At 48.6% G+C, this 20,121-nt stretch overlaps 3 protein-coding genes across 6 annotated transcripts in view; 2 read left to right on the top strand and 1 right to left on the bottom strand.

Moving 5' to 3' along the window:
• The window catches only part of ANKFY1 (ankyrin repeat and FYVE domain containing 1), a 31,537-nt gene extending 26,396 nt beyond the window's left edge, over positions 1-5,141 (top strand). For all 3 annotated transcript variants that reach the window (XM_084219130.1, XM_084219132.1, XM_084219131.1), the window contains 2 exons: positions 379-469; positions 1,438-5,141. In XM_084219130.1, coding sequence (XP_084075256.1) covers positions 379-469; positions 1,438-1,570 — 224 coding nt within the window. In that variant the 3' untranslated portion in view covers positions 1,571-5,141. The remainder of the gene's footprint in view (positions 1-378; positions 470-1,437) is intronic.
• A 137-nt stretch (positions 5,142-5,278) lies between these two features.
• On the bottom strand, positions 5,279-11,583 carry CYB5D2 (cytochrome b5 domain containing 2). The gene is made up of 4 exons (XM_084219133.1): positions 11,358-11,583; positions 10,498-10,638; positions 9,802-9,988; positions 5,279-8,109 (listed from the first exon to the last, which is right to left on the bottom strand). Exons 1-4 carry the CDS (start codon positions 11,578-11,580, stop codon positions 7,893-7,895), a joined length of 768 nt encoding a protein of 255 aa, XP_084075259.1. The 5' UTR covers positions 11,581-11,583; the 3' UTR covers positions 5,279-7,892.
• Positions 11,584-12,445: 862 nt separating this feature from the next.
• Positions 12,446-20,121, top strand: part of ZZEF1 (zinc finger ZZ-type and EF-hand domain containing 1) — a 59,587-nt gene continuing 51,911 nt past the window's right edge. For both annotated transcript variants that reach the window (XM_084218812.1, XM_084218811.1), the window contains exons 1-4: positions 12,446-12,871; positions 17,003-17,147; positions 18,150-18,344; positions 19,222-19,393. In XM_084218812.1, the coding sequence (XP_084074938.1) occupies positions 12,536-12,871; positions 17,003-17,147; positions 18,150-18,344; positions 19,222-19,393 (848 nt within the window). In that variant the 5' untranslated portion in view covers positions 12,446-12,535. The remainder of the gene's footprint in view (positions 12,872-17,002; positions 17,148-18,149; positions 18,345-19,221; positions 19,394-20,121) is intronic.

Below are 20,121 nucleotides of genomic sequence, written 5' to 3'. Positions count from 1 at the left end.
GCAGAACTTGTGAATTTTATACTACTAACAGTGCAGAGTAGAAATACTAGTTTTTCTGGTGATTAGCTGAAAAGTTGTACAATGCAGACTGTTAGATGCTACTTTTTCTGGAAGGATAGACATGGAAACTCTTGGCTGGTTGTGTAGTCCAGTGTAGCTTAAACCACAGACACTGCTTTTTAACTGGTGCTGTACAGTTGCTGTGGACAGTGTGATGGGAAGCAGCTATAGATTATCTACAAATGAGATTCCAGCTCTTGCAAGAGTAGTTAAATCCATTACACTGAATGCAGCCTAGAACTGGAAAAAGCCTTCAGGTTTAGTCTACTCAGAAGGTGTCTGAGCCCATTTTGCCTTCACATTTTTACCTCTTAACAGATATGCTGACAAAAGAACCTCCCTGGTGTGATGGCTCCAACTGCTATGAATGTGCTGCCAAATTTGGAGTCACGACAAGAAAGCATCACTGGTAATATGAGCCCTCTTGCTGTGCTTACAAGGAAATGGATTCCTCCCCATATGTAGCTAGGCTTGTTCCTTCTAGTAGCTTAGGAAACCTCTGTGTTAATGTAGGTGTAGAACCACTAATCCAGCTGAAACATTCCATCCTGTCTTAGATCAGAAACTTGTAGTCTGACTGAAATAATGTTTTAAGCAGCTTGTGCATTTAATATTCTGATTAGTTGTAAATGAGAAATCATGTCTAAGTTCCCAGTTGTCAGAGAGAGACTTCACTCCACAGAGTGAAGCACTTCACTCCACAGAGGAGCAACAATACATCTTAATAAGGCAGTCAGTTAACAGAAGTTCAATGGTAAATGTGGCAGTGGTTTATCAGGGCTTGATTATTTCCTGCATAGAGGTTGGGGTCAGGGAGAGCCTCCTGTGAGGCATGAGGTTCAGAGAAAACAGCCACTGGGGCTGTGGCTTACACAGGAAAGACAGGAGGGAGCACACCACCACAGTGGTAGGATGACCTCCTCCAAAAGAGGGGCAGATTTGGGCAGCGTTGGCGGCTTAGGTTTGGGATCCTGTTTGCAGTGTGGAAATGGCTTAAGATGAACATGAGCTGCTCTTGTGTAGATAGGAGTTGCCTTTTTAAAATAGTCTGAACTTGTACAGAACATGCTGTTTGGAAGGGTGTTAAGGTAAGATTTTTCTTAGCTCAGTGTGTTAGAGAAACTACATGTGCCTCAGTTGAAGCAGTACCATGTGACTCACTAGTACAGAACCAGCACGTGCTGTTGGCATTTGTTAATTATTCCAAAATACCAGAAAGATACAAGACAAATAATCAGAAGATACAAGATAATCATAGCTTTTCAACTGCTTATGTATATTTAATGATGCTGTCATTGATAAAGAATGTCAAGCAGTAACATCCTGCTATTCATTAGGAGGGAATTCACTTTTCTCCCACCCCTCTTCTGTCAACAGCCGACACTGTGGACGCCTGCTCTGCCATAAGTGCTCAACAAAGGAGATTCCTATCATAAAATTTGATCTGAACAAGCCAGTTCGAGTTTGCAACATCTGCTTTGATGTCCTGACTCTGGGAGGAGTCTCCTAGTATGCTGTGGAAGTAAAGGGATTCCCAGTCAGTGCTCCTGACAGCAGCTCTGCTTACAAGCCCTCTGGATAGGGAGGAGGAGGCTTACACATGTCTTCTGCAATAGACTGAACTAATTAAGGACCCTGTTCTGATATACTCTGGTATAAATGATTTTGTATGACTGTAAATGTATGGGGCTGCGATAGACTTCACTAGGAATCAGAGTGGATTGTTCAAACCAAGTGACAAAGGAATTGAGACCCTCTTCTAGTTGCAGTGGGGTGTGGAAGCTGAAATTTGTACTGCTTGAATCAGCATAAAACAGGTCTGTCCTCAACATGGTGCTTTGCACTGAGCAACTCTATTAAGTCCTGTGGCTTTCAGGCTGCTTAGTAGAGGTGGTATTAAGTTTCAGGGTAACCAGGTATCTTTCTTTGCTTTGTCTTAAAGATAAATGTTCCCCTTCTCTAGAGAAGACTTTTTGTGAAGCTAAACTGAGCTGTTGCAACCACTGTTCAAGAAACTCTTCAGACCTGGGGGTAGTTCTAAGTATAGCTCAAGAATTGTGGCCTTACAACAGAAAGCTTTACAACATCTGATGCAAAGCAGTCAGAATTGCAGATCCACATCTTGATACCTCCTCAGCAAATGACTCGTTAGCTTTAGCATGTTCAAGAGAAGTGCAAGATTGTTTTAGGAAAATGCTCTTGCTCATACCTGCTGGAACTGTCAGTCTTCATTGCACTTTCATATTTATGTTGCTGGTCCTTCCAGTCCATGGCACTTGTATAAATGACCATGAGTTTGCTGAAAGGCCTGAGCATGTGCTAAAGGAGAAACACTAAAAGTGGTGGACTCTAACTCACAGTACAGCAATAAATGCTGAAGTGCATTAGGAGTCCCAGGAGGGAGAGAAACACTTTCCTGGGGCTTTAGGGGCCTGGTAACTGCTGTGGGAGGGTCAGTCAGTAACCCTACCTAGACACTAAACCTGGCTCCATTTTCAGCAGGATTGCTGGGGAGGGGGGGAGTGGACTTGGAGGCTTCCTGTTTAGGAGTAAGCTGCAGTATTTTAATCTAGGCTGGTTGTACTCTCTTAAACATGCTGAATCTGTGGAAACCTACCACCACATTGTCTAGGTAAACAGGAAAGTACTTGACTGGTAGACCAGCTTGTGATTTGGTGGGCAAAGGCTTCAGTTAGAAAAAATGGGTACTTAAGCAAAACTACATGCCATGTTAAGGCTGTTTTTATTTCAAAAGATAAAGCTAGTATAGACTCAATTCAGCATTCCTCATCTTTACTCCATGAATTGGTGTGCATTTTTTAATGACTGTTATCTCCAGTGAACAGTATGGACAGGTGATGATGTGTTGCCCTGTTTGGAGCAGTGACTTGTTGGTCTTGAAGAATAAGATGAGCTGATGAACCAGGCTGCTCCTGTTACAGGAAACTTTCTCAGTTTTTCTCAAGCTTGTACAAGGAGAGGATAGGAGAGGGTGCTGTTGCTGACATTTGTATGATTAATTTCACATCAAGTCTCACTTGATCTGCACTTTGATCTTCCAATATGCCTATTTGTAACTGGAATCACCCCTGTACCACTAGGGAAGAACAATGGATGAAATACAAACTTGCCTCACTTTTTGATGTCTGCTGCTGACATGTTCCAACAGAATGCTCTGGGTAACACAGCTGGTCTCTGACACAGTTCCTAATGCAAATGGTGCACTTCTGGCATAATACTGTAGGTGAATGAGGGAAAATAGTGCTGTTAGTTAGTGTTAGCTACAGTAATTGGTGGTGTTAACTACAATCTACAGTTTGGGGGGTTTTGAGTGAGAGAGACGATGGAAGACATTGTACTTCTGGTGTTTCAGGGTGTCACTGGTTGCAGATCTCTAGCAGTGAAAGAATGACGGAGAGAAAGTGCATTTGGTGAAAGAAGTCTTGACTGTAATCTTATGGTAACATGTTGTTTTCCTTCTTGGTTTGGAGCTGAAGTGGTGTGGAGGGGTAAAAGTGTGCTCAGAATGCTGAAAGACAGTGCAGAGGAGGGGGTTTCCAAGGCCACAGCCTGTGGGCTTCAGCCTAATGGGAGAACTGCACAGCATGTAATTGCCAAAGCATTTAAACATCACTGTTTCAGTGGCTTCTCTGGTGTAAGGGCAAGGGAACAGGAAAGCAGTGATGGAAAATGTGGATCTGGTGAAAATTCAGATTAACTGAATGGCAAGTTAAGGCTGGGTAGTTGCTTTCTTAAAAATAGGATCTTGATTATAACTGTAAAACTGTGGGAAAGATCTGGGAAACCATCTGTAGTGCTCCTGGTTTGCTGTTTACAGCCAGTACTGTCCCAGCTTACTTACTGAAGTCTGAAGGGAAAGTAAGTTATTGTTAAATATACAGCCTGAGGTGTTAGTTTAATTTAAAGCAACTAAATTCAGCAGATTTGATCCTTTTGAAGTGCCTTTGAGATAGTTTCCTTCCAGCCAACTCTAAATAGCTTTCTGCCAGAGCTAAAGAGGGAAAGCTCACAACTTGAACCAAAACCCATGTTAGTTCTTTTCTAGTTCAGCTGAGGAGTTGACCCCACCAGACCACTGGTGGGGCTCAATCCCTCACACACTCTGCCTAGTGTTGGTCTGAGCTCTCAGACCACTGAGATTTTTTGGGAGTTTTGCTGGCAATGCTCCACTACAGGGTACAAATGTGAATGAGGCACTTGGTAATGTAGTGGTGGTCAACACATTTCTAACTCTAAACAACTGCTCTTCCCTTTTTGTAGCATAATACAGTTGTTACCAAACCCCCCACCCCTTAGCCCTGCTTTTAGTTGTATATATATTAACTCAAGACTCAAGTCTGCCAAGCATTGAACAAAAGGTTAGATGGAAAATCAGTTTGTGTCCCTGGAAGTGCTGCTGTCACATGAGGCTTCAGGCACTTCAGCAGGGTGGCATGGGAGGTCAGGTGGTTCATGCTGCAGCTTTTTGTTCTGAGACTGGATTCCTTTTGACTGCAGTCACCCAGCACACTTACACAAGCAAATACCATGGTCCAGCACTCTTACACAAGCACAAGCCGTGGTCTGGCTGAAATTTTCTGTCTGTAAAGGGTGCAGTCACTGTTTCACACCACTGAGTGGAGTGAGAATGTTGCTGTTGAAGGCACTAACAGAGCAGAGTAAGTTGCTGGCTAAAAGCTGACAGATGCCTTAATGACTTCCCGTGCTGGAGATAACAGCTTGTCCAACTGCTCATGTAGTGCTTACAAACTAACAGGTAACAGTATGGGAGGCCAAGGCTGGATGGTTTTGTAGATCAAATGTTAATAGGCAAGTCCTCTTTTTTCTGTAACCAGCAGAGGTGGTCACTGCAGCAAACTCATCTCTAGAAAAATCAAAGCTTGTATGAGTGACAGAAATAACTGAACCTTCTAATACCCTCTGTGAAATAGAAAAGGAAGTCTTAGAACAATGGCATTTTATCTGCAATGTTTGTCTGGAGTTGTTGTAAAAATGTATTTTTCCAATATGCATTACTTCGTTGTGTAATGATTCTACTTGTAATAAAATGCAGAACTAGATGATGCATTGTGAGGTGAAACCTTGCTAAGGAAGTGTCTGCTCCTGTAGAGACAGCTGCCCCTCTACAAGCTTATTCTGACAAACCATGAAGAAAAAACAGGGATACAACATCCAATTGGGTATAACAGCTTTATTCTTTGTTCTGAAATTAGTCCAGGTATTCATTTTCATGTTGTGGAACTGCTACAACTGTTCTTTTGGCTGTCAAGGTCTGGTGTTCTAGTTTGTACCATGTAGTCATCTTGAATGCCTTATACTAGACTTACCTATAATCAGTCTTGTGAAACAAACCCGAGCTCCCCACGGGCCAGAGCTGCTTCATGGAGTTCATCAGTTCAAGTTCCCAGCACTGGGTGCACTGAGCTGTGTGCTGGAGGCAGCTCAGCCCCCTGGAGAGCAGAGCTGCTGCAGCTTCACTTCAGGAAAAGGAAAACTTCAGTGCAATAGCAAACCCAGCCAAGACTTCTGGGTGAGATTGTGATGCATTAGTCTTTTATTAATAAAACTTACTGAAGTACAGATGAATGGTGAGCTTTATTAGAGCACTGTCTGTGGTGAATTGAGCCCTCTGTAGCTATCACTGTTTTCTTCCCACCCTTTTCCACCATGGGAGAATCCAGCTGAGCTGCTCAATTGGAGATACAAGCACATGACAGTCTTGGAGCACTTCAGGTCACTGAGGGTGTCTCCCTGTTTGCTTTAATAGATGACTTATTCCTAGTGCAAGGCAAACTCTTCCTTCCCAGTGTTTCCAAACCCTAAACTCAGGAATAAGCTGTGAACTGGTTTTAAACCAACTTTAACTTAAACCAACACCTCCCTGCCCTGCCTTTTTGCAGCAGTTTATTTGATTTTTGTGTAGCTCTTGCAATCAAAACCATCCCCTCAGCACTATTTGCATAGTGATTAAGTGTTCCAGCAAGATGAAACTTGCTTAGAAGGTCAAGCTGGTCCCACCTTCTCTGGGACTGGTTTCCCCTCACAAGCTACTTCTTCCAGCATTTAATAGTCTGGAATTTGCTGCAACTTTTAAATAGCTTTAAAAAGCTCTTTCAAAGGTACTTGCCAATCATTTGCAGGGATGGTTTCACTACTTTAAATGCAATTTCTTTTTAAAGTGGTGGTGTCTTTTTGAATGTGGCAAAGGCCAAAGTTGTGGAGGCAGTGAAGTGCTGCTTTGCAGCTCTTTGCTGCACCTCTTACACAGCTTGATCTTCAGCACTGTGGGAAATGAGCTCTCACTCCACCCCCAGAGATGGCTCAAGCCCAGGGCTGAGGTTTGGTTCTGCCACACATCCTGCTGGCACAGCAGGGCAATGCCTGCAAGGGCTTCTCTTCAGGATGAAGATAGGTAAAAAGCCCCCAAAAATCAAACCACACCCCCCTGCCCCCACACTGTTCCAAGCATGTGCAGGTTTAAGTTTGTGTGGCTCCATCCCTGGCAGCTGGAGCATCCTCTGAGCTGTTACCAGTGAGAAGTGCTGTAACATGTCCTGCTGCAATGGTGCCTCCTGTACCAATTAATCACATTTTGGGCTTCTCTTTAGAGGTGGTGAAAGCTAAAAATCAGTTTATAAACACCTTCCAGCTGCTTACACATGGGGGGCAGCTGCCTTAAGGAGAACTGACCACAACCTGTGCCACCACCGGACCCTGATCTGCATGTCTCTCCCAAAGCTCAGCTCCACCAAAACTGATTTTAACAGCAGATTCCACTAAAACCAGCAAGTGCTTCCCTGCAGCTTGAGGTCTGTAGTGCAGGTATGGCTTCCTCCCTTTTAGCCCCACCCAGAGAGGTTATGACCTGCCCTGCATGTCTGGGAGTCACTCACATTGCTGAATTTGCCAGCTGTGACACAGTAAATATGGATTTTAAGAGTGCTGGGTCTTTTAAGGGCACATCCAGCTCAGGTTATAGTCTGATAGGCACAGACCAGATGGGAGGAAATCTTATACCAGAATGGAAACAGGAGGCAGATTACAGTAGGATGGTTCTGTTGCCACCCAGGCAACAAAAAGAAAGCTATTTAAAACTACTCCTTCCTGATCAGAACAGTTTGAAAGTGGTGAATCACAGACCAGGACAGTGAGGTTAATATCAAACAACAATCCTCACAGGTGCCTTCAATATCTTGGCACAGTATCTAATGCAAACACAGTGAGGAAATGCAGCTCTGGCCTTTGCCTTCTCTGCTCCAAGAATTTGATAAAGCTTGTGTGTAACTAAACTGTGCAAGTTCCTGATACTGTGGACCTTAATTGCAGAAGAAATTCAGGGTCCCTGCTACCTTTAAACTCCTGGGAGTGAGTCAGGTGCCTGGGAAGGAGCATCAGCACTGCCTGCAGCAGGACCTGGGGACTGCATGACCTGTGGGCAGTGATGCTGCAGCAGTTCTGTGCTCACTGACCTCGCTGCCTTAAACCACAGCACAGTGTGCCACCACTGTGCACACAAACACCCAGTCCCTGACTCCACAAGCAGCAGTTCTAAAACACAATTCAGGCTGTGCATCTTACAGTTTGTTCCCAGGTGCAGAAATATTTCCCATAGAAATAAAGAAAGCAGCCTGTTACTTGATTTTTTAGCCACTGAGCTGGCTGAAGTGTTTCCTCCATCTCCATATGTTAAAAAGCATCACAAATGCCACGAGATTGTTACTGCTCCCTTTGCAGGGACAGGTGGAAGGGATGGAGCTGGAGCTGCCCACCCCCAGTGCAAGGTTTCACTGCAGGGCTCTCCCTGCCCGGGATCAGCCCGTGGGGAGGACACACTGCTCGGCCAGGGGATGGCAGCCCTCGAACTGCTGCAGCCGAGGGTCATCCAGGTCGCCTCTGTCGCTGTGCTGGGAGGAGCCAGGCTGGCCCCAGGGCGGCCCGGAGCTCCTGACACACACGCAGGGAGTGCCCTGCGAGCCGGGGCGGTGCAGCCTCCGCGGGACCCCGGCCCAGGCTCTGGGCACGCCCCCGCTAGGAATGGAAAATGAAAATCAATTACAATTCAAACCCAGGAAAATGCTTCCAGTCAATAGAGAATCCTTGGGAAAAAAAACCAGATAATCTGGGGAAATTAGAACTAACACTGAGATAGGCTTTGCTTCCATAGAATTCCCAGAATGACTGGGTTGGAAGAGACCTTAAAGATCGAGTCCAAGCCATGCCCCAACATCTCCTCAAGTAAACCCGGGCACTGAGTGCCACATCCAGTCTGTTTGAACAGCCACCATCCCACAGCCTTTACCTTTTTACCTGTGCTGTGCTTCAGAAACCTGTGGCCTGGCCCTGCTTTCATCACTGCTGCTGCAGGCTCTACCATTCTGACAGTGACCAACTCCTGCATTCTGTGTTTCCATTGCTGGAAGAGGAATCACAGCCTTCTGGAGCACAGCAAAATGCCTTTTCTGGAGGTACCTAAATGCTCACAGGTGACCACACATCTTCACAGAATCACAGTGGCTTGGGCTGGAGGGACCTTAAAGATCATCCAGTCCACCTCCTGCCATGGGCAGGGCCACCTTCCAACAGACCAGGCTCTTGTAGGCCTTCTGTGCCTTGACTAAACACTAAACACAGTGATTTTGAAAACTGGGGCAGAAGAAAAAGTACCTCCCCAGCTAATTCATCATGTCTCTTTATGTCTGAGTGTCTCTCTATGGGCTAACTCCCCAACCACTGCAGCTTTTAAGCCTCTAACACAAGTCCCTGCCCCATCACACCTGGTCCCCAAGCTCAGTGACACACAGGAGCAGATCCCTGGGGCACACAGAGCTGCTGCTGGGCTGACATGAAGCCCAAGCATTCTGCAGTGTGGTCTGTGAAATGATTTCATCTTCAAGCAGAATAGTCCCTAAGCTGAGAGATAGCTACTCACAGGAGAAGAGGAAATGATTAATCAAAGCTTAACCTCATTTTTATGTGGTTTAAGTGAAAATGTTGTGGTATCAGCATCTGAGCCAGGCTGTGAAACTATCTGAAAAGCACAGGTTAATGCTTGTATTCCTGACAGGCGACAGAACCTGTTTGAATCCCAGTCCTAGTGGGATTTCTGTCCTGTTTTGCTGAGAACAGGAGATCACGTGCATGTGAGGTAAATTCTTTGATTCCAGTATGACAGAAGAGGCTCAGCCTGGAGAAAAGGGGGCTCAGGAGGGACCTTCTCACTCTTTACAACTCCCTGACAGGAGCTTGAAGCCAGGTGAAATTCAGGCTCTGCTCACAGGGACAGGGTAAGAGGAAACAGCCTCAAGTTGTGCCAGGGGAAGTTTAGGTTGGATACTGGGGAGAATTTCTTTATGGCAAGGGTGGTCAGGCACTGGCACAGCTGCCCAGGGCAGTGGTGGAGGCCCCAGCCCTGCAGGGATGTAAAAGCTGTGTGGATGTGGCACCTGGGGCACAGGGCAGTGCTGGGGGAATGGCTGGACTGGGTGGTCTCACAGGGCTTTTCCCACCTGAACAACCCTGGGAATTCAGGCAGGGACAGAGCCCATGCCTTGCATATTCCAGCCCTGGCAGCACCACTGCCAGGTCCCAGAGCTCACCTACCCATGGGGAGTGGTGGCTGCAGGGGCCAGGACACCTTCCCATGCCCCCCCTGCCAGGAGAGGCAGGAACAAAGCACAGGGCACCCCAAAAAAGCCTCTGCTCCAGAGGGGACAAGCTTACCTCTCTGTGGAGCACCAGAACCGAGTGCCTTTAGCAGAGCTCCATTCAGAGTTGCAGGGTGGGAACTGCTGCTTCTTCTGATCACTTTCTGCTTGTAATTTGAGAGCTTCCTCAATGGCAGCCTCCACCTCCCTCAGGGCTTCTGTCGGTGCCCCATTTTCATCATAGAATCTGCCCACCAGCTTCCCTGGGAGAGGAGATCAATTAGGTCCACAGTGTTTCCAGACCACAGACCTGTTTCCAGGCAAGGAAAAAGCATAGTTCTGGTGGGGCTTTATTTTTAATTTGCTATTTAAAAGGAGATGTCACCATGGCCCAATTTTAGAATCAAACTGAGCTTTACATCCCTTCAACCCTTGGATCACACAGCAATTTACCCACATTAATAAACCCAAGCAGGACAAGCTTAGGCACACACCCATTACAGAGCTGAAAACCAAAGCCAGTTTCAGCTGCACAACCCAGAAGCCATTCCCCAGAACAGTTTCCCTGCACTGCTGCCCCTACATTCTCCTGAGTTCTGGTGATTTTAGGCTGGCTCCATGCTCTGTGCTCAGCAGGGACAATCCAAGCAGGAGAGCAGCCAGGTGGGAAAACAATTCAGCCTTCCTTCGGAGGGAAGCAAACCTCAGAGACCTGGCTTGGCTGCAGCTGGTCCCTCGCAGGGCTCAGGACCGAGCCCACCCCCAGACCTACCCACGGGCTCGTAGTTGTGGCTGTAGAAGCTCAGCCAGCTGTGGATGGAGAGCAGCTCCGCGGGTGACAGCCCCGACACGGTGTCCACCAGCCCCGCCGGGCTGAAGTCGCCGCTGGCAAACGCTCGGGTGGCATCTCTGCCTGCAGGGCACGGGGGAGAGCACAGCGGGGGGAGAGCACAGCAGGGGGAGAGCACGGCCACAGAGTGAGTCCCCCAGCCACGGAGTGAATCCCTCAGCCACGGAGCGAGTCCCCCCAGCCATAGAGAGAATCCCTCAGCCACTGAGTGAGTCCCCCAGCCAAGGAGTGAATCCCCCGGCCCAAGGAGTGAATCCCCCCAGCCATGGAGTGAATCCCCCCAGCCATGGAGTGAATCCCCCCAGCCATGGAGTGAATCCCCCCAGCCATGGAGTGAATCCCTCCAGCCATGGAGTGAATCCCCCCAGCCAAGGGCTGAACCCCCCCAGCCAAGGGCTGAACCCCCCCAGCCAAGGAGTGAATCCCCAAACCATGGAGTGAATCCCCCCAGCCAAGGAGTGAATTCCCCAACCACGGGTGCGACCCCAGGCCTGGAATACAGCCCAGCCATGGAGTGGGTTCCCCGAACAGGGGCTGAGCTCTCCCTCCTCGCAGCCAGGCCTGCGTTCCCCGGCCAGCGGTGGCACCGGGTGTCACACAGCCCCCGGTGATCCCTGCCGGGCCAGCGGTGGCACCGGGTGTCACACAGCCCCCGGTGATCCCTGCCGAGCCAGCCCCGGTGTCACACAGCCCCCGGTGATCCCTGCCCGGCCAGGCCCACACCTCAGGCCCTCACCCAGCCGCCCCTCACCCAGCCGCCCCTCCCGCCCCACCGCAGGTACCTGCGAACCCGCTGTACGCGCCGCCGGGCCCATAGTGCTTGCGGCCCCGCTCCACATCGAAGACCTGTCCCAGCAGGGCGAGGTAGAGGCCGGGCTCGCCCGGCGCCCCCCGGTAGCGGCGCAGCTCGGCGGCGCTGAGCAGGCGGGCGCGGGGCTCGAACCCGCGGCGCAGGAGGCAGGCGGCGGCCAGGCACAGCAGCGCCGCGGCCGCGCCCCGCCACATCGCGCCGCGACAGCGCGCCGCTTGCGCGACAGTTTCCTCGCTGCACGGCAGCGTGGGGGCCAACCACGTCCAGCGCCGCGTGCACGGGACGGCGGGCCGAGGGCGCGCTTTACGGCAGTGTGGCGGCGGAGCCGTGGAGCGCCGTGGGCGGGGAGGGGATGGTTTTCACACCGCCTCCAACCAGTGCAGGCTGCTGCGAACCCCCGCCAACCCCGCCTCGAACGCTCCCGGAACGGGGCGGCCACAGCTTCTCTGGGCGCCCTGTGCCAGCCCTCACCACGCTCTGAGTAGTGCCGTTGTCCGTAAGGACGCTCACAGAATCTCGTGCTGTTAGTGCCCTGTGCAGATCGCCCGGTCTGACCCGGCCAGGGCAGCGTCACCCGAGCAGGTGACACAGGAGGGTCCGGGTGAGTTGGGCATTTCTCCGGAGAGGGACACGCCACGCCCTCCCTGCACGAGTCTGTCCCAGTGCTCTGCCACGCTCATGTCAAGGAGTTTTTCTCGTGTTCAGGTGAAATTTGTCGTGTTTTTGTCCACGGCCGTTACTCTTTATCCTGTCACTGGGCACCACTGAAGAGAGTCTGGCACCGCCCTATTGGCACCCCTTGGAGATACTTCTACGGATTAATGAGATCCCCCCTTAGTGTTGTCCACACGAAGCGGGGGCAGGTCCCGCTCGCTCCCCCGGGAGCGCTGTCCCGAACCCGCGCTGTCCCCCCGGGTCCCTCCAGCGGCCCGGCCCTGTCACGGGGCTTTGCGGCAGCGCCGTGCCGCTTTGCGGCGGTGTGGCGCTTTACGGCGGTGTGGCGCGGCGGCGCTTTGCGGCGGTGTGGCGGCCCCGCGCTGACAGGTGCGGCGGGCGGGAAGTTGCTGACTAAGGCGGGCCGGGCCGGGCGTGGACCGGCGGGAGCGGCGGCGGCACCGGCGGCGGCTGCGAGGGGCTCCCGAGCGGCTCATGGGGACGGCGGCGAGCCACAGCAGCGAGGAGGAGGAGGAGGGCGCCGAAGAGGGCATGGAGGGGGCGGCCGGCGCGCCCCAAGCCGGCGCGGCCGCGCCGGCGCTGCCGCCGGCCGAGGTGCTGCTGGAGCAGGCCCGGCTGCGGGAGGCCACGGCGCGGCTGCGGGAGGCGGCCCTGCCCGAGCCGCTCGTGTCGCGGCACCACAGCGCGCTGGTGCGATGGCTGGAGGAGCGGCTGAGCCGCGGCGACGAGGCCGTGAGCCTGGAGCAGTTCTGCGAGGTGCTGGAGAGCGTGTCCCGGCTGGCGGCCGGCTCCCGCGGCGAGAGCGAGGAGGTGAGAGCCGGCAGGAAGCGCCGTCCGCAGGGATCGTGGGCTAGCTCGGGCAGGGAGGAACCCTGGGGACCATCCCGTTCCAGCCCCTGCTACGGGCAGGGACGCCTTCCAACAGACCGGGTTGCTCAGAGCGCCGTCCAGCCCGGCCTTGGGCACTGCCGGGGATGGGGGTTCCCTCCGGGGATCCGCCTGTCCGGGCAGGGGGTGGTCGGCATCGGGGGAGGGAGGCGGGGGAACCTCCGGGGTGCTGCTGGGGGTCGGTGTCCCCGAGCCCCCGATGTGGGCGCTGGCACCGGGTCCGTGACCATCCACACGACCCTGGAGACTCCGGACACGTGTCCTGGTACGTGGGGAGTGCCGGGCCAGAGGGTTCTGCAAGGTTGGGAAAGCGGCTGCTGTTGTTGATAGACAGCCTGTCAGCTTCCAGATAGCCCTTAAAAAAAACTTATGTCAGTTATCAGTGATCATGCTCAGCAGCCACTGAAGAATGAAATGGGTGTTCACAGCAGTATTTCTGCTGTTGCTGCTGCAGCTGAGAGCACAGGTGTGGTGGAACACGGGTAGGAAATCCTGCCTGAGTAATTCCTCTTGATACTTACTAGCCTTATCAGCAAGTCAAAGTTTACCACGCTGGATTTTATTGTCGCTTTTTAAAACCAGCAGTGAAATTGTCAAGCATTTCTTTTATTGTAAAGTAGGACTTTTGGAAAACTTGTAAGGAAGTAGTGTAACAGAAATCCCCTTCCACAGCCAGAAGGTGTTATGGTCGGTTTTTAATGGTTGAAGAGAGTCGTTTCCTTTCTGCTGGGATTTCCAGTTTTCCCCTTTGTGGGAAATGATATGAAGAATTTAATGTCTAGAACACTTAAGCTTTAGCTTTGCTCTGTAGTAATCCAAACTGCAGCAGAATGCCCTGCTGGGAATTCCACACTCACTTGAGAAAGTGGCTGTGTCTGAATTCCTTAGTGCAAGCAGTTCCTGAGGCTCAGCAGTCACTTCCTGCTGTCTTTGTTTTGCTCCTGAGTAGCAGAACAATGTGTAAACTGTTAAATCACACACACACGCCTCAAATCAGTGCTGACAGGTGAACAGGGCTTCTGGAAACTGGAAGGAGATTCATTTTCATGTCCAGATAGGTGTGTTTTCACCAGACTGGTTGAAGTGGCTTGGTGAAATGCTGCCTCCACTTGCAGCTCCTTCACAAGAAGAGCCAGTAACGAGCACATCTTCATTTGTAACAGCAGCGAGGGTGAAATGCGTCCATTGGGGTTCTTCCTGTTGGCACAAGCAGCTGGGCTTTGTGGGCTGCAGAAATATTTTGAGGATTGTCTGTATTTCACGTCCTCCTCTGCATGAGGAATCTATTTGTTTTGGTTTCATTTCCTGCTCCAGGGAGTGGGGAAAAAGCTTGTCACAGGATTCGGCGTGCCGCGGATGTGTGGTCACATCTGCTCTGCCCTGCAAAGCTGAGATGTTGAGAGTTCTGTGGAAAACCTTGATGTCATCATTTCTGGCACTAACCCATGAGCTGTGGTGTTTGAGCTTTCCTTTCACACTGAGGAGAAGCCAGTTTAGGGGTGGCAGGTCAATAGGTTTCACTTTTTGATATCTCTAGAGTCCTGTCTGGCATGGCCAGGGTTTGATCTGCCCTTTCAGTGTCTCTGTTCTCAGTGCAGGGCTTTCAGCACAGACTTCAAATGTTTTATGAACGATGTTTAAATGCAGAATCTGTTTTCTGTATGAACTGAACCTCTGAATCCTTCTTGGTACTGCTTCAGCAGTTGTCATGTCATGTGTCCAGCTTTGGCTGGCAACATTAATGCTGCAGTTCTACTGAAGGCAGAGTGTGAAACATGAAGTTCTCCCAGGTCACCTTTCAGATACCTCGTTGTGCCATCCAGCTCCTGAGCTGTGAGATGAAGGGCTGATTTCTCCATGTGCCATATTTCCAAGCAGCCCTCTCACCCTCATTTCCTATGAAGGATGTTTTTCACATGCCTCTTCATGTTCAGGGTTGAACTGTGTGGAGTTACTGCATTTATTTAGGAGTAGGATGAGCTGGGTTGTGTAAGGCTGCTGCTGAATTGTATCATGTCCCAGTCCTGCACACAGCTCAAAAATTCTTTGAGTACAGGTTGACACTCTCTTTTTTTCTCCATCCTTTTTTTCCCCCCAATTACACAGGACAGCAGTGGAAATTGTGTATGTTTTATGTCAAATACAGAGTTTAAGTTATACTGAACAGTCAAAAAATAATTTTAGAGTTCTAAGTTTGGTGCAATCTCCTGAGATCAGAGGAAGAGTTTAAAAATAAGATAACAAAATGCTGCATTATGATGCGAGGAGAAGCATATATGTAGTAATCCCTCCTTACATGAGAGTATAAAAAATTTGTTTAAAGTAGATGTCAGCAGATTCAGCCTTGTTGCCTTGTGTTTTATTGTCACCAGTAACATCACAAAACTTGTTCAATTTGTAGTTTACTAACTGTGCAGTTTCACTTCAGGTATGGGGGAAAATGGTGAGAATGGTGTGGTGTGAAACTGTACTTTGAATTGTTTTGGCAACTGAGTTATGTCTGTTAGAATCAATTCCCTCTGGCTTGTTGTCCTCAAGCAAAGGTGTTGGGTTTTTGTTTTGGGATCTGCCCAGTGCCTGGGCTGGACTGGCCCTGGTGCCCTGCTGGCTGCTCAGCACCAGCTTTGCTGCTCAAAATAGTTTTTTAAAGGTGATCATTATTAGCTTGGGTTCAGCTGTGTGTATAATAAGACGCTCTAAAGCTTCCAAGCTCAAATCCAGCTCTATCCAGCAGAAGTGCCATAAGAGCTTTAGTCAGCTAAAACACTGTGCTTCAATTCTGTTGTCTTCTGAGGACTTTGCTCTCATTTTACTGGTGTAATTATGCCATGGTTAATTGGCAGGTTATTTTGAGCTAATCATTTCAGGCTATTCCTCTCTAGGATAGGACTGTTAATGGTACATCAAGTCTGATAATCAGCTAACAAACCAAGAGAGGGAAGCAGGAGCTTCCTCCTGAACAGCAGCAACCCCTTGACTCAGACACCTGTGAGATCATCTGTCCTTAGAGACCAGATTTGCTTGGTTTGTGTGGCTGAGCTTGGAATACAAAGTTCAGGGCAGGGAGACTCAAGTCTTGCTTGTAAAGAAATATCTTTTCTAAGTGCATTCCCAATTTATATGAAAAAGGTGGATGCTCCTGAAATACTGCATTTCTCTTTTGGAACAAGTTCGATTTTTAGCAGTTAAACAGAAGTTTGTTTCAAAATTAAATCTGATTGGGAAAATATGGCCAGATTTTTAATAGTAGTGTGTCACTGAATCATGAGTTCTCCGAAATAGCTAGTTAAAGTAAGTTACATTTATGAGCTTAGTTCTGATTTATAGGGTCAGCTGAATGTGTAAAGTTGTGAAGTGCTGTGTGAGTTACTTTTTGTACATGCTCAACACAACTTTTTATATTAAAAATTTTGTTAAGGTCAAAGTCAATAAAGCTGCCAGTGGTTCTCTTCAATAAAAAAAAAAAAATCCCAACCCTTTTCTAACTGTCTCCACTGTTTTCAAAAATACTTAGACAAACTATATTAAACTGATTTTTGGTGTAGGAGGACAGCTTATGGAAGGAAAAATCAAATAAAAAATATTACTGTTCTTAGGACAATTTCTTAAATAAAGAAAATATGTAAACCCTGGAGGAATTTGAGTGGATACAGTGAGAGGGATGCAGCAGTGATGAGTAATCGAAGGTGTGGCTTTTGGAACCAAACCACCCTTCAGCTGAGGAGCTTTTTGCTAAGCAAAAGCTTACCCTCCTTCCAGTCCCAGCTACCCATGGAGGGATCCTGCTGATTCACTGGTTTTTATGATGGGCTGTCTCCACCTAAGCATGACTCCAGCTGACTTTTATAGGAAGGCAGTGCAAACACCTTCAAACTTGCTAAACACTGCAGATTTCCAGCCAGGCTGCTTCCTGTTACCACGAATCCAATACTTTGGAGAATGGATTCTTTTGATTTTGTTTTACTAGTGTTGCAACATTTGTTGCTATGGTTTCTATGAAATACCTTGCTTTAAGGAAATATGCTCAAATAATTTTTTTTTGTTACTCTTCAGGCCTTTGCACAATTTGATGCTGAAGGAGATGGCACTGTTGATGTGGAGAATATGCTGGAGGCTCTCAAGAATTCTAGTGGTGCAAATCTTCAGGGGGAGCTGAGCCATGTAATCAGACAACTGCAAGCTTGTTCACTGGTGCCAGGTATGAGAACAGTGTTGGAAGAAAGGGTTTCCCAAGCCCTGCCCCATAGAAAAGGTGCTGCTTCAATAAATTGCTTTAATAGCATTGCTTGTCCTAATCTCATCAAAACCATTCTCCAGAAGGTTCTTGGTCCTTTAGTGTCAAGCAAGTGGAGTTGTTGTAAATTAAACATTTCCCAGAATTGCATGCAGAACTTCCTTTCACAAATAACCACTGTTTCCTTCTCTGTGTCACTGGGGAGTGTCTTACCCCTGTAAGGTTCATCTCACAGACAGAAAATGTACCTTGCAGAAGGTTGGTGAGTGCCCAGCTAATGCAGCCTTGTACTTGGTAACTGGAGGAATAAATCCTCCATGGAGTCTGTTCCAGGGGATGAGTCACATATTTTATTATTATTATTATATTGTTATTCAGCATTTGAAATCCTGATAAAACATAATTCAGGTTTTATGGTTTATAGTTCAGAAAGTGCCAGTTTCCAGAATTTGATTTCTGGGATAAGTGTCAGTTACTGGCTTTCCTTCCAAGTGTTTTATGATAAGTGGCTAAAGGGGATTTGCCTTAAAGGATCAGACAGGAAACACTAGAATTTGCTGCAGAGCATTCAGAGGAGAGGACTTGGAGAGTACTGTTCTGTGCATGTACATGCACTGGGATTCAGGTACCAGTGCTCAGGAGCTGACATTTCTGACCAGGCTGGTGGAAAGCATTAGGAATAATCCACAATTCTAAAGGGAAAAGCTCAGTGTAGCTCAGGGTGAGTGATTGTTAACCAAGTAGCAACTGCTTCACTTACATTTTGAAGGTAAGGGTTTGGTGCAGCAAAATAAACATAAGATTTTTGGTAATTGTTTTGAACTCCTTCAGGCATTTCAAGTCACTGTCAAAAATATTTCCCTGCACTTTTCCCTGCTGTAGAGGTAGCAGACTTGAGCTACATCCTCTGTTAGTTTGACATCCTTCTCCCACTGTGGTGCCTAAGGAAATGCTGTCTCTTTCCAGGCTTTATTGATATATTTTCTGAGTCCAAAGAGCGCCTGGGCCTTCACGCCTCGATGATCCTGAGGTTCCTGCACCGCAACCGCATCTCCAGCACGGCCATCCCCTACCCAGTGCTGGAGTACTTCAACAACATCTGCACCATGCGTTCCTCCCTGCTCAAGGACTCCTTGGATCGACTTCTCCTCAAGGAGAGAGGTGTGCTATGCTTCCCTTCTTTTACAGGCTTTGAAAAAGAGACTACAGATAAAATGAAAAGCTTTCTTGACTATGTCACTTCTAACAGGCCTCATGTTTTATGAAGTTGAACTGCGTGCTTCTGTGGATTTTTGTTGGTTTTTTTGAAGCACATAAATTATTTTCTGAACTACTCAGCAATCTGAGTAACACTTGTTATCTTTCTCCTGGCCTATTTCAGAATCATTGGTTACTAATTTGTGATATTCTGTATTCAGTCAAATATCTCTCTCTACTAGTTGCTAGAAACTTAGTTTCCCTGTGAAGGTGAATGTTTTATGAAGTTGACTGTTCAGTACTAACAGATACTTTATCATTTTGGACTGGAGATGATTAATCTTATACTGTATCTCTGATGGGACTGACCTGGTCCCTACAGGGAGGGCTCCTTTTCTTTACAGCTTGACTAGATATTTTCAGATTTCTGCACTTCTATTGAAATAGATCAAGTTACATGGGAAAGAGAATGCTTTGTCCTGTCCCTAAAATACATGAATTGAAGTTTTCTCCATTGTAATTCACTTTTGCCTTTCATCTGTTTGTATTTGGGTACAAAAATAATAAAGCAGTGTTGAGGCCAGTAATAAAAGGAGTAGATAAAGGCTATTGAACTCCAGGGAATGGAGTTGTTTTTGTACAGAGAGTGGTAGATAGAGATTATTGCAATTTCATCTGAAATGAAACTTTGCTATCTCCTAGTTCCTGTCAGAAACAGCCCTTCAGGGGCTGTGTTCTGTGCCAACAAGTTCATTTGTGTGAGATACTTCTTACAAAGGTATAGCAATACACAAAAAAGGCCAAAGAAAAATATTCTGAGTGTTTTTTTTTTTTTTTGCAGAATACCCCAGTGATCTGAATGGTAATCAGGAGTCAGACAAGCTGAAGTCTGTCACAAAGTGCTACACACACATCGAGACCTCCTCCAATTCCGCCGACATCGACAAGATGACAAACGGAGAGACCTCCTCCTTCTGGCAGTCGGACGGGAGCGCTCGCTCCCACTGGATCCGGTGAGCTCAGGGCTGGGCTCTGGGCCTCAGGCTCACAGCCAGGGGGGTTTGGGCTGCATTGATCCTGGCTGGATGCCAGGCTGCTCCCTGACTCCCCTCCTCAGCTGGGCAGGGGAGAGAAAATGTAAGGAAAGGCTCTTGGCTCAAGGGCAGGGAGAGCTCTCTCACCAGCTACCATCACAGACTTGATTCAGGGAATTTAGTTTAGTTAAATCAGGGTGGGGTTAGGAGAAACAAAACCAAATCTTCCCCCGCTTCTTCCCAGGCTTAGAGAAAAAGGGAAGAGAAGTTATTTCCTCCCCTCCAGAGGCACAGGAGATGGGGAGTGTGGGCTGCACTCAGTTAATCACATGCTGGCTGTGCCATTCCTTCCTCCTCAGGGACAGGACTCATCACATGCTTCCCTGCACCAGTGTAGGGTCCCTTCCATGGGTGACAGTTCCCCTCAAAGTGCTCCAATGTGGGTCCTTCCCATGGGGTGCAGTTACAGAATCACAGAATATTGAGCTGGAAGGGACTCCCAGGGATTGTCAAGTCCAGATCTTAAGAGAATGGCGCCTATGGGGACCAGTCCTTCAGGAAGAGGCTGCTCCAGCATGGGTTCCCCATGGGATCACAAATCCTGCCAGCAAACCTCCTCCAGTGCACACTGCTCTCCCCATCGGGACAAAGGTCCAGCCTCCAGCAACTTCTCACATCCTGTAGCCCCCCACTGCTAAAACCTTGTC

The sequence above is a fragment of the Fringilla coelebs genome (assembly GCF_963513975.1).
Source record: "Fringilla coelebs genome assembly, chromosome: 20".
NCBI lineage: Eukaryota > Metazoa > Chordata > Aves > Passeriformes > Fringillidae > Fringilla > Fringilla coelebs.
This window is presented reverse-complemented; position numbering and strand designations above follow the sequence as displayed.

Coding starts and splice junctions, on each gene's coding strand:
- CYB5D2 (XM_084219133.1), bottom strand. CDS start 11,580: ATGTGGCGGGGCGCGGCCGCGGCGCTGCTGTGCCTGGCCGCCGCCTGC. Junction 10,639..11,357: donor CGCGTACAGCGGGTTCGCAG/GTACCTGCGGTG, acceptor CGTGCCCTGCAG/GCAGAGATGCCACCCGAGCG. Junction 9,989..10,497: donor CCACAACTACGAGCCCGTGG/GTAGGTCTGGGG, acceptor CTCCTCTCCCAG/GGAAGCTGGTGGGCAGATTC.